The sequence below is a fragment of the Natator depressus genome, chromosome 6 (assembly GCF_965152275.1).
Source record: "Natator depressus isolate rNatDep1 chromosome 6, rNatDep2.hap1, whole genome shotgun sequence".
NCBI classification, from domain to species: Eukaryota; Metazoa; Chordata; order Testudines; family Cheloniidae; genus Natator; species Natator depressus.
In genome coordinates, this window is record NC_134239.1 from 70,654,799 (window position 1) to 70,668,039 (window position 13,241).

Consider the following 13,241-nt stretch of genomic DNA (forward strand, 5'->3'; position numbering starts at 1 on the left):
GCTAGAGGCCGTGTGTGAGCAGGCCAAGAGTGGTTGCTCTCACAGCAAAGCAGCGTAAAATGCACCTAAGGTTGGAGAATTGAGAGGACACAGCTGTTCAGCAGTCCAGATTGTACCCTGAGTAATGTCACATGGTCTTCTCATGAGTCAGTAGCTGGTTAGAAGACAGGAAACAAAGGGTAGGAATGCATGCTCAGTTTTCACAGTGGAGAGGGGTAAATAGCAGGGTCCCTCAAGGATCTGTACTGGGACCAGTGCTGTTCAACATATTCATAATAAATGATCTGGAAAAAGGTGGCAAAGTTTGAAGATGATACAAAATTACTCGAGATTGCAGTCAGCTTTGGATTTAACTAAGAGTTACAAAGGGATCTCACAGAACTGGATGACTGGACAACAAAATGGCAGATGAAATTCAATGCTGGTAAAAGCAAAATAGTGCATGTTGAAAACATAATCCCAACTATACATAAGAAATTATGAGGTCTAAATTAGCTGTTACCACTCAAGAAAGAGATACTGGAGTCATCACGGATAGTTCTCTGAAAAACATCTGCTGAGTAGCAGTAGCAGTCAAAAAAGCTAACAGAATGTTAGGAACCATTAGGAAATGGATAGAAAAGACAGAAAATATAAGGCCACTAGATAAATGTATGGTACGCCACGCCTTGACTACTGCATGCAGTTCTGGTCGCCCCATCTCAAAAAAAAAAAAAGGGGGGGGGGGATATTAGAATTGGAAAAGACACAGAGAAGGGCAACAAAGATGATTAAGGGTATGGAACAGCTTCCATACGAAGAGAGATTAAAAAGACTGGGTCTGTTCATCTTAGCAAAGAGACAACTAAGCAGGGATATAACAGAGGTCTATAAAAGCATGAATGGCGTAGAACAAGTGAATAGGGAAGTGTTATTTACCCCTTCACATAATACTAGAACTAGGGGTCACCCAATGAAATTAATAGGCAGCAGGATTAAAACAAACCAAAGCAAACACTTCTTCACACAACAAACAGTCAACCTGTAGAACTCATTGCCAGACGATGCTGTGAAGGGAAAACGTATATGTGGGTTTAAAAAAGAACTAAAGAAGTTCATGGAGGATAAGTCCATCAATGGCTATTAGCCAAGATGGGCCAGGACACAACCCTATGCTCTCGGTGTCTCTAAACCTCCAACTGCCAGAATCTGCGAATGGATGACAGGGGATGTATCATTTGATAGCTGCCCTGTTCTGTTCATTCCCTTTGAAGCATCTGGCACAGGCCACTGTCAGAAGATGCAATCCTGGGTTAGATGGACAAGTGGTCTGACCCATTATGGCCATTCTTGTGTTCTTAATTCATAAACTTACCTTCTCTTCAGCACTTCCCTCTTCTCTATCCGGTTAAACAGCTCCTGTTCCCTCTCCTTCTCTGTCATCTGTTCCAGCCGAGCTCTGTCCTCCTCATCTCCCATCAGGTCCTCCCCATAGCCATCATGGAACTCCTCATCTTCAGATGATGAATCTGAATCTGAGCTGGAGGAGGAGCTGTTGCTCTCAGAATCAGACACTTCACCTGAAATGAAACCATGGGACAGTTACATTATGCTGCAGTAAAACTAAGTACTCCAGCTTGGCCCTACCAACAAGGGATGTGGAATATGGCATCTGTATTAGTTCTCCACTATGCTAGTAACAATAGTATGGAATAAGGAATCAGAATAAAGCCAATTAAATTGAAAGACAATACATTTAAAAACTCAAAATGGAATACTCAGTAGTGCATTCTGTGTGAAAACAATCTTCAAAGTATCATGGAGTCCAAGGATTTTACAGAATTTCCAAGAGATTATGGTGTCACTACTGTTCCACCATAATGTCCACTTAAAGATGCAATGAAGTTTTCATTTTGACAGGACTGTTAAAAATGTATTTTTCCTGAAATGTAGAAGTAACAAAAATATTGAGTGACAGAGTATGTGAATTTTTCACATTGTTTTGATGCAGATCAGGTTGACACACGCTGAATAATAAGATATCAAAAGTGACTACCAGTTTTGAATTTTTCAATCCCTTTTGACAAGAACGTTAAAGTCTTGTGATCTGATTTTTGCCCCATACATTACTTTACATCTGCTAAGTAGGACACAGAACCTACTTATAAGTGGCATTAAGTTTCCAACAAGATAGTTGGCAGCTAGTGCACAAGGAGTGTTTTCTTACCCTCTTCAGGTGCTGAACTCTCAGCTGAGCTGTCTTTGTCTGAGCTGCCTGAGGAGGCAGCTTTGTTCATCTGTTTCTTCATAGCTCCCTTCTTCTCTACTTTGCCAGCTTTTCCCTTCTTTTTGTTTTTAGAACCTCCAACAGTCCACTGAAAAGTAAAAGGAAAGGACAGAAACATGAGACAAGACACTGGAAGACCCCACCCACTATCCTCAAAAATAATCAGTACCACACCACAGTGTAAGAAATACAGTTTTGAGAAGCATCCCAATATACAGACAGCTGGAAGACAAATCAGTGCTACAAGAAAACTGAGGCAAATGGCAAGCCGTGCATTCATCCCATCAGACTTAATCAGTCACATGAAAATCACCCAGATTTTTACCAGCTGCTAACAGATGGCTCATATTGATAGGACAAAACAGTTTTAAGTCACAGGAAGGTCCCCAAACTCTAAAATCATAGTTTTGTAATATTTAACAGCAAATCTGAGCCGTGAGGGCTTTTACTCAGAAAAACAAGTTTACCGATATAGCTGGACATTGCTTATTCAGTGTTTTAGCTTTAGTCTCCCACTATTAAACAGGCAAAAGCGATTGATTTGTTTCCAAATCAAGTTTATTCAAGAAGCATATTTTAGATTCCACTAAGGGAAAGAGGTAGAGAAACAGAGTCCTGCAAAAAAGTCCTCACCCTCAACCCCTACCAGGAATACACAGAACAGACAAGTATCAGATGTGCAAGTAATTGCAGCTTTTCTTGCCCCAAGATTAATGCATGAAACACCTTATGCAGTAATACAAAATATTTCCACACACATAAGAGACACAGTAACCGCTGCAACGGGAACTATAAATTTAGTTTGATTTCTATACTTAAAAGGCTCAACTTCGGCATTCTCTTAACATCCTTCTCTGCTTGTTAATATGCTTAAATTATAAGCTTCCTGGGGCAGGACTGTACCTTCTTGTAAGGGGGTGGGTCGATGAGGTTCTGTGGCCTGCAATGTGCAGGAGGTCAGACTAGAGGATCATGATGGTCCCTTCTGACCTTAAAGTCTGAAAGTGTGTATGGAGGGCACCTAGGACATGGTGCAAAAAGATTAACATTGTGTCCCTGTAGTTGCACAAATTCCTTTTACCTTCTATTATACAGTATATTTTTATATTAGGTTTCTTCATCATCCCTAACCACTCATCACCCAGTCACAGCTGACCAACCAACAAGAAGGGTCAACTATCATTCAGTAAACATATACTGTGTTCATGTGCTCTGGTCCATCATTAACTGCCAGTAGTCTTGTGCTTTTGAGAATTCCCACTTGATATGAAAGAAGGTTCCTTTATCTCCAAAAGGGGTAAGAGTTTTAAAATTTTTGTATCTTGACACCATGCCATTACATTAACCTCATCCCCATGACCACCCCAGTCAGGGTCCACTGACATTATTTAAGCAACCAGTCCATTAAACAGAAACTCCTTGTGGTATAACAGATATCCTTTTGCATGAATGAGATCTTGCACTCAAAACCATTCCCCCAGGCTATTTTAAAAAGAGAGGGAACACAAAACTACTGCCTAATTAATAGGGCTGTCAATCACAGGTAACTCATGCAATTAACTCAAAAATTAATTGTGATTAATTGCACTGTTAAACCATAGAATACCAATTGAAATTTATTAAATATTTTTGGATTTTTTTTTACATTTTCAAATATATTGATTTCTATTACAACACAGAATACAAAAGTATACAGGGCTCACCTTATATTATTTGTATTACAAATACCTGCACTGTAAAAATGAAAAAACACAAAATAGTGTTTTTCAATTCACCTTATACATGTACTGTAGCGCAACCTCTTTATCATGAAACTGCAACTTAGGAAAAAAAACCCTACGTTTGTGTTACAAAACTGCTCTCAAAAACAAAACAATGTAAAACTTTAGAGCCTACAAGTCCACTCAGTCCTACTTCTTGTTCAGCCAATCGCTAAGACAAACAAGGTTTTTACATTTACAGGAGATGCTGCTGTCTGCTTCTTATTTACAATGTCACCCGAAAGTGAGAATAGGTGTTCGCATGGCGTTTTTGTAGCCAGCATTGCAAGGTATTTATTTACGTGCCAGATATGCTAAACATTCGTATGCCCCTTCATGCTTTGGCCACCATTCCAGAGGATATGCTTCCATGCTGATGATGCTCGTTAAAAAATATTGCGTTAATTAAATTTGTGACTGAACTCCTTGTGGGAGGACTGTATATCTTCAGCTCTGTTTTACCTGCATTCTGCCATATATTTCATATTATAGCAGTCTCGGATGATGACCCAGCACAAGTTTGTTTTAAGAACACTTTCGCAGCAGATTTGACAAAATGCAAAGATGATATCAATGTGAGATTTCTAAAAATAGTTACAGCACTCGACACAAGGTTTAAGAATCAGAAGTACCTTCCAAAATCGGAGAGGGACGAGGTGTGGAGCATGCTGTCAGAAGTCTTAAAAGAGCAAAATTCAGATACAGAAATTACAGAACTAGACCAATAAAAAGGGAAATCAACCTTCTGCTGGTGGCATCTGACTCAGATGATGAAAATGAACATGCGTCGGTCCACTCTGCTTTGGATCGTTATTGAGCAGAACCCATCATCAGAATGGACACGTGTCCTATGGAATGGTGGTTGAAGATGAAGGGACATATGAATCTTTAGCAATTCTGGCACATAAATATCTTGCGATACCGGCTACAACAGTGCCATGCAAACACCTGTTCTCACTTTCAAGTGACATTGTAAACAAGAAGCGGGCAGCATTATCTCCTGCAAATTGTAACCAAGTTTGTTTGTTCGAGCGATTGGCTGCAGTAGGACTGAGTGGACTTGTAGGCTCTGAAGTTTTACATTGTTTTGTTTTTCAGTGCAGTTATTTTTTGTATATAATTCTATATTTGTAAGATCAACTTTGATGATAAAGAGATTGCACTATAGTACTTGTATGACGTGAATTGAAAAATAGTATTTCTATTGTTTACAGTGCAAATATTTGTAATAAAAAATACAAAAAGTGAGCACTATACACTTTGTATTCTGTGTTGTAATTGAAATCAATATATTTGAAAATGTAGAAAACATCCAAAAATATTTAAATAAACTGTATTCCATTATTGTTTAATCGCGCGATCACAATTAATTTTTTTAATCGCTTGACAGCCCTACTAATTAAGTATTATTAGGAGACCATGCCAGACCTGAACGTAGTCACATATATACCTCAGACTGCACCTGTTATTCCTTTTGGCACATATCAACTCCCATCCTCCCTGCCTGCAATTAATGGTCACATAAATCAAATTTGACTTTGTTCTCCTTCAGCAAGTACCCTTTTTCATCCAGTTAGCCTGCCATTACTAGAATGCATGGACACCACAGATTTCTGAATTAATTCTCTTGATACTCAGTTATAGACTATCCTCTGCTCTGCCAACAACTTTTTATTTTTCCAGCTCTTGATTTCTATGTTCCCTCTTTCATCCTCTCCATACAGTTCTCCACAATTGACAGTTACTTAGTGCTGTGCAGTACATTCTCTTCCTATGTTTAAATATCCTTTGCTCATCAGTTTATGGGGGAGGCTCTATCACTTCCAGAGTTTTTGAAATGTATACAAGTACTATAGACTGATCAAACAGCTAAAGTATATTAGTCTCAAAACCCACTAGCAGCTATTATGAATACTAACGACCAACGATCTTGTGAGATCTTCGGATAGTGAGATTTGACAGATGACTAGCAAGGTGTTTATCGGTGTATTCCATGCTCTCAGCATCCCTCTAAGTGTTCCACTTAGTGTCACAGATGTTAAAGACCTGCAACAACCATGCAATTTCTTTATGAATTTTTCTCTTTTAACATTAAACTCTGCCCTGCTTCCACATGGCTGTTCAGCAGGGAAAAAAGCAGAGAGGGAATGAAGTAGAACATGACAGACAGCTAGCTTCCTTCCCCCCATTTCCACCTCACAAGATATGATATAGCAGAAGTGCTGCTGCATTTCACTTAAGAGGCCAATGAGTTGCTGAATATTATAATTATGTCTGCTGCCGATCATTTACTTAGAAGCACACTTCTCACCAAAGCAGAGGAAGCCCCAGAGGAGCCGCAAGAATAGAGAGGTGACAATAGCATACTGACAGGTTTCAGAGTAGCAGCCGTGTTAGTCTGTATTCGCAAAAAGAAAAGGAGTACTTCTGGCACCTTAGCTTATGCTCAAATAAATTTGTTAGTCTCTAAGGTGCCACAAGTACTCCTTTTCTAATAGCGTACTGCTGACTCTCAGCAGAAACACTGGGCTAGTTTACAAATCTGGGGATGGAGTATATAAGCAACTGGATAATTGACTGAAGGAGAACAGTCATGGCCCTGTCCCTCCCTCCTTGCAAACCCTACCATGTCAAGAGCACCAAACACAGCAGAATTTAGCCATAATGAAAGAAGAGGAGAGATGAAGAAGATTTTCCATGGTTACCTTCTTGCTAAGACGACTCCCCTCTGTTGCATACAAGATATTTTATGTCAGTCTTCACTTATGGAAAAAATCTACTGCAATGATCAAGGTGCATGAATAGCACATGATGGAGCAGAAATATGTACTTCATCTTAAAATTCAGTGTGGGTGAAAACTGAACACTTTGCTTTATTTTTCCTGCAATTTACAAACCCATTTATTTTCATATTTTGTGCAAAGTGAATATGGAGGTTTGACGACTGAATCGTGATGCAATCAAATCCTAAATTAAACTTCAGAATATGTATGGACAGGTTTTTTTTATCTGTATGTATTCAGAGTCAAAAAACTGAATATAAATACTTGCGCAAAGTGACAAGACAGTCAATGACGAGGAACTGAATTTTTCACATCCCCAAGATGTACACTACATTTAGAACAAATCAGCTGTGTGCCAGAAAATCAGAATGCATAAAATAAGTGATTAAAAGCCAACAGTCATCAAATAAAATAATGTACTTGTTAATAATACCACCTAGCTCTGATATAGCATTTTTCCTCTGTAGATCTCAAAGATGTACTAAATATAATAGAAAGTCATTGGAATGAAGCTTCACAGCATCATCTCCTTCTTTAAAGACTTAACACCACAGTTTTGTTTCAATCCTTGTTTTCTATAAATGTCTCAGCAGGAGAACTATAGCCAAACACATTCTTCCTACTCGTTTATATTTATTGGAAGAACACTTTACTACGTGCTAGAAATTTGGGAGAATAGCTGTTTATCATTGGTCTACACCAGTGGTTTTCAAATTGTCAAAATGTTCTTTCTTGCAATTATAGAAAGAAGAATTCCACAGCTCCTGGTGTGACCATTTTTAAAGGGTGGAATGAACCATCACTCCACTTAGAACAGAAGAACTGAAGAAACTTCCTGCAGAAAGATGTTTGTAAAGCGAACTGTAACACTGCCAGACTTGAGCCCAACATTGCAACAGAATATTTTTACTCATGTAGTTGCACAAACAGCTTGTTAATTTTTCTGTCTTACTGGATCATTTTTATTTTAATTTTTAATAAAAATGAAATTAGGAGGCACCGATCCCCAGTTCTAGAATTCCTACACACCAAGACCAAACAAAAAAAAACAAAGCCAACAGCCAGGCCTTACCGTATAACAGAAATAGTCAGCCAAACCCTTAGAACAAGAGAGATCAGAAATATCTTGCTCTCCCCAGGCATCCCCACTTCCTCAAAAGCTCTGGTAAAAAGATGTGCTCTGTAGCATGCTGATGATCATCAAATCTGGGCTATTTCAGACAAGGTTTTCTGGAGGAAGTTAGAGAGGAACAATGCAAAGGGCAGTTCTAACGCCAAGCCCCTCAACTCCAAAGAATACTCAAGTTCTAAAACAAGCAGTCCCTCAAACTGAAGGGCTCTCAAGCACCTCTACAGATCTCACCTATGACAATGTCATATGAGGAAAGCAGTAGTTTTAAGCACGCAGGTCAAAAACCATTTAAGCCATTTTCTCATAGCATTAAACAAGTGCTGAATTTTCTAAAGATATTCAGTGTACCGAGCATACAACTACAATTATGCATTTGCTGAATTCCAAGTGAAAGAGAAAGAAAAATGTTCTTTCTGAAGCTATTTTCTCTAGGCTTAGTTAAGCCTCTCAGAGAGGCCAGCCTCACTTTATGTGTGTCTATACACAATGGTTCTGAGCATACTGTATAATAAAAATATCATCACTGCTAATAATGTCAGAACTCTCAAGACAAAAGCTGTAGTAACTCAGATATACCGTGTCAAACTTACCTCATCATCACTGTCTGAGGTCTCAGAATCTGAAGAAGCTGTTGGTTTGCTAACAGGTGGCTCTTTCTCCTCAGAGTCGCTGCGTTTCCGTTTGGCCAAAGACAGGAGCTCCTAGTACAAAAAATAGTTTACACTTATTTTAAAGACAAATAACTGGATCTGCTAATCAATGCTTTTATATTTATACACCTCTCTATAGTATCCAAGTACTTTCCAAAAACAGTAGGTCTCTCAGTCAGCGTCAATCATCAAGTTTGTGTTTGCATTACATGAAAATAAAAACAGATCAATTCTGGAAAAAAATTTTGAAGATGACAAGCCATAAGTGCTAGGTATCATTATTACTGTTTACTTTGTAAAGAGACACAGCATCAAGACTGATTACTTTCAGAGACAGATTACCTTTTGGTGATGCCACATGGCAAGGTGCGTGATGCCACATGGCAAGGTGCGTTACAGACACTTTAAGTGCATTGTTGCATGATCCAAAGGCCAACTGCCTCTAACTAATCAGGTAATTCCTAAGTAATCTCATTTTTTGAAGTATGTTAGTAGTTATATACTTTTAAAGTAAGTTATTTTAAAGTTGCAAAGACATTAAGACATACACGATTCAGAATCCTAACTGGTCCATTCAAACCCTCTTCACATCCCATAACTACAATAAAATGACACACTAAATCTTTGTATAAACACATTCATATGGCAGGCCTCAGGCTGGAAGATTGTAAATTAGCAGAGTCATGTTCCCACAACTCAAAGTTCTAATGAGCACTTTCAAAAACTGGGAATGAAAATAAAAATACATTATCAAGAGGAGTAAATATTAGCCAAAAGTAAATATCAACTGTCAAGAATCAAGGGCTCCACTAATAGGTCCAGGGGCAATAAAATAAACTCCTACTACCTCAGCTAGGTGGAGCTGGGTGCTGGGATTCTATGTTCTGCAGCAGCCTTTGGCTAGTTTGTGTCTGATAAACCAGTGGTTCTCAAAGCTGGTCTGCCACTTGTTCAGGGAACGCCCCTGGTGGGCCGGGCCAGTTTGTTTACCTGCTGCATCCGCAGGTTCGGCCGATCGCAGCTCCCACTGGCCGTGGTTCGCCGCTCCAGGCCAATGGGGGCTGCGGGAAGCGCAGCCAGCATATCCCTCGGCCCTCGCTGCTTCCCGCAGCCCCCATTGGCCTGGAGCAGCGACCAGTGGGAGCCGCGATCAGCCGAACCTGCGGACGCAGCAGGTAAACAAACTGGCCTGGCCCACCAGGGGCTTTCCCTGAACAAGCAGCGGACCAGCTTTGAGAACCACTGTGATAAACCAGAAGTGTCAACCCTCCATAGCTGTTAAAAGGAAGAGGAGCTTTTTGTCTTCTGTTTGCTGTAAGGATGTAAAGAGTCACAACTTCTCTAACCTTACCTTATTTCTGGACTCTCCCACCATGAATAATTCCAGTCCCTGGCTCCATTTCTAGCTCTTTCAAGGAGCACAAGCAACCACATGAAATTGACATGACTCTAGAGTTTAAATGTTGCCTGCGTCGTTCTGAACAGCAGATTCTCTAAAATCCTTCACTGCTGCTGCTGAACTTAAGCTATCAGTAGCAGCATCACCACATGGGAACTTTTGCAGTCTTGGGAAGATAACACTAAACTGGTTTACAAATAGTTTCCACAAATGGAAGGTTTACCTCACAACCATATGATTTGGAACTTCATTTTTTAAATGCATGTAAATTCTGCAGAAATTGATGGCTTAGGTCAGCACACTTGCCAAGAAAGCGTCCACTGGCAAGTGGTTTTTTCAAGCCTCTCTCTGAAACAAAGGCATGCAACATCAGAAGATTAAGTTTATATAAGATTGTAATTTTTTTGAAGCAGTGGTTCCTGATCTTTTTTGTTGGAACTCCTAACCACTTGCACAGAAATGGCTGAATAGCATCCCTCACCCCACCTCCCTGCGTATCCCCTCACACTGTCACCATTGTCCTTTTATTCTTGACCATTTTCCTTCTTCTGTCCTAAATGTTTTGGGTTTTTTTTTTTCTTTTCTCAGTAACTATTCTGAAGGGTTCCTTCTTCTCCAATTTACCAAAAGACTATATGCTGCAAGGCTAGAGGGGAGGCACCAGTCAGGGCCCTATTTAGCATATGCTTTCCCAGTGGAGCCACAGAAGATAAAACTGCATCTCTGCTACCTCAGCCTGAAGTCCAATACACGTGAGCGGCTAATATGGTTGTCTCAAAGGCCTCTGTGGAACAGTAGGAGTAGATGGGTAGCTTTGATGGAGCCATCGACTACTTCACCCACAACTGTGAACACGTCTGTAGTGTATGGGGGAAGGGGATCCACAAGCTCCCCTCACGCACAATGTTCCTCTTCTCTGGCCTATGCCAGCCTGCTCTAGCCCTGGCTTGTGGTCATTCTCAGGCTGTTTAACACTATGAAATTAGTATGAATTTAGTGATGGTGAAGAGCTGAAAGCTCTAGAGACTGAAGTTCATTATTCATGCAAAGAACAGAGATAAAACCATAGCATCTGCGCAAGTTTTCCTATCACTGCTCCACTACTATTTCTCAACCTTTCCTGAAGGAGCCACCTCTCTGGGTCATAGACAAATTCAGTCTCCAGGCGATGTTCATTCTTCATCTTTCTACCAAAATGCCAAACAACAAAAGTTTGTTTAAATTTGTTTTATTTCCCAACACAACAAAAGCTTCTCCTATGAAGTTACCAGTTAATGGACCAGTACCTGCATCCGCTTCAGATATATGTATGCTTAAGAATATTTAACCAAGATACCCAACTGGATGAACCTCCTTATGTGAGTTATAATATATACTGTACAGAAATACATCACATCACCAGTGACTGTTAAGATTACAGGAAAATTAAAAAGATGGGATGTCTTTTGAACAAAGTCCACTCCACAGGGCAAAAGAAGTGGAGTCTAACTTCCATGCCCTTTTTGAAGCTCTCATGCACTTCAATTAATGCCAGATATAGTATTTTTCTTTTGGATTCCTCTTGAGGTGTGCAGACACTCTACCTCATTACTATTTCAGGGCTCATAACCTCAAGTAATGTCCCACCAATTGAGCTCCCCAGGTTCAGCCACTGAGGCTCAATGGAAACTAATGAATGTGTATTAATAATTCCCACAGTAGCCCATCTTGACCCTCTACGGACATACGGTGCTAGAGGGTCTGGAGAGAGAGGGGACCTGATTATATTTATCTTCCCCTAATTGGTCTCCTAGCATCTGAAATACCATGAGAAAACTAACTGTTCTTTTAAGTATATTCCACTTATTCCTGCAGTTTTTGGTGAACCTATAGGCATAGGCCACCTGAACCCTCAATCTGACAAGCATCAGCAACTGAGTGACACTTTTCCCATGGAGCCAGCAACAGGAACTAAGTCCAGGGGATGAAAGCATTTTAGAGCGTCAAAATTCCTCCAACTTTTAGCAGCCTACCTGACCCTCAGACCTTCATCTTTAAAACAGAACACGCTAATACTTTTTCCTAGCAAGTAAGACTAGCTATGAAAGAGCTCTTTCCAAGGCCTGGATGAAAGTAGCCACCATTCTACAGCACAGACATTTACCCCCTGCCCCACATTCTAGTCCAAATTGATGCCAAAGTTTCCATGGATTCTTATATCCCCAGGGGGGTGTACCATAATTAACACCTGTATCCAGGGCTCTAGAGCTTCTGTTGTCACCCCCCGCCTCCCGGAGGGGGCCCAACCACCCCACGCCAATTTCACCCCATGCCACCCCCAAGTGCCGGGCTACTCTCTACCAGCACCCGCTGCCTCCCTCCCCCCACATGCGCTATGCCCAGGGGCCTCTCCCGCGGCCCCGGAGCCCAATCGGGACCCCATCCCCGCAAGGGGAGGGGGGTCCGAGGCCTCCCCCAGCAGGGTGGAGCGAGCTCCGGCCGGCCCCGGAGGGGGGACAGTGGCGCCCAGCCGTGTGCTCCGAGCCCGAGCCCGAGCCCGAGCCCAGGCCCCGGCCCTGCCTCCCGCTCAGCTGCGTACCTGGTCCAGGTTCTCCTCGCTGCCGCTGTCCTCGGTGTCGGAGTCGATGAGGACCCGGCCTTTCCGCTTCTTCACCATGGCGGGGCCGACTCCGCCGCGCTGAGGGGCCCGCGGACGGTGCGGCACTGAGAGCGGCTCGGCCTCCCCCGCGCCGCCCGACCGCCCTGGACACAAAGGGCACCGAGCATGCGCCCCGCGCCGCCCCGCCCTCCGGGGCGGGGCCTCCGCAGCCACTGGCAGAGGGGGCGGGGCCTGGGCCGGGTGCACGTGCCTGTGGGGGGGCTGCTGGGACGCGGTGTCACCCGTGGGGCGGGGGTGTCTGTCACCGCAGCCTCGCGCCTGCCGCCACGGCCCCTCGGCGCCCCGGGCCGCCCGTGCGCTACAGCTCGTGGCTCCCGGGTGACTGGGGCCGACAGGGATTGTGGAGAAGTATGTTCTTCTCCGTTTTCCAGTGCGGGCTGGTGTCTCAGGGCATCTGGCAGCGCTCTGAGCGCAGACACGTTTGCTGCCGTCCCGGAGAGTCAGGCCGATTGCCCCCCTGTCTGGGTGGGGCTTTCATAGCGCAACTGGGGAGAGAAAATATTTAAAACACGGGAAACTGTGACTGTGAAGTCTCCAAACTGGGAGGGAGGGGGGACACGACTACAAAGGCGTGTGTGTAATACGCAAAAAT

At 42.4% G+C, this 13,241-nt stretch overlaps 1 protein-coding gene across 1 annotated transcript in view; it reads right to left on the reverse strand.

The window, feature by feature from the left end:
* Nucleotides 1–12,762, reverse strand: part of RTF1 (RTF1 homolog, Paf1/RNA polymerase II complex component) — a 51,438-nt gene extending 38,676 nt beyond the window's left edge. The window contains exons 1-4 of the mRNA XM_074955676.1: nt 12,569–12,762; nt 8,532–8,642; nt 2,207–2,354; nt 1,355–1,559 (exon numbers count right to left, since the gene is read on the reverse strand). Of these exons, the coding sequence (XP_074811777.1) occupies nt 1,355–1,559; nt 2,207–2,354; nt 8,532–8,642; nt 12,569–12,646 (542 nt within the window). The 5' untranslated portion in view covers nt 12,647–12,762. The remainder of the gene's footprint in view (nt 1–1,354; nt 1,560–2,206; nt 2,355–8,531; nt 8,643–12,568) is intronic.
* Between the last annotated feature and the right edge of the window lie 479 nt (nt 12,763–13,241).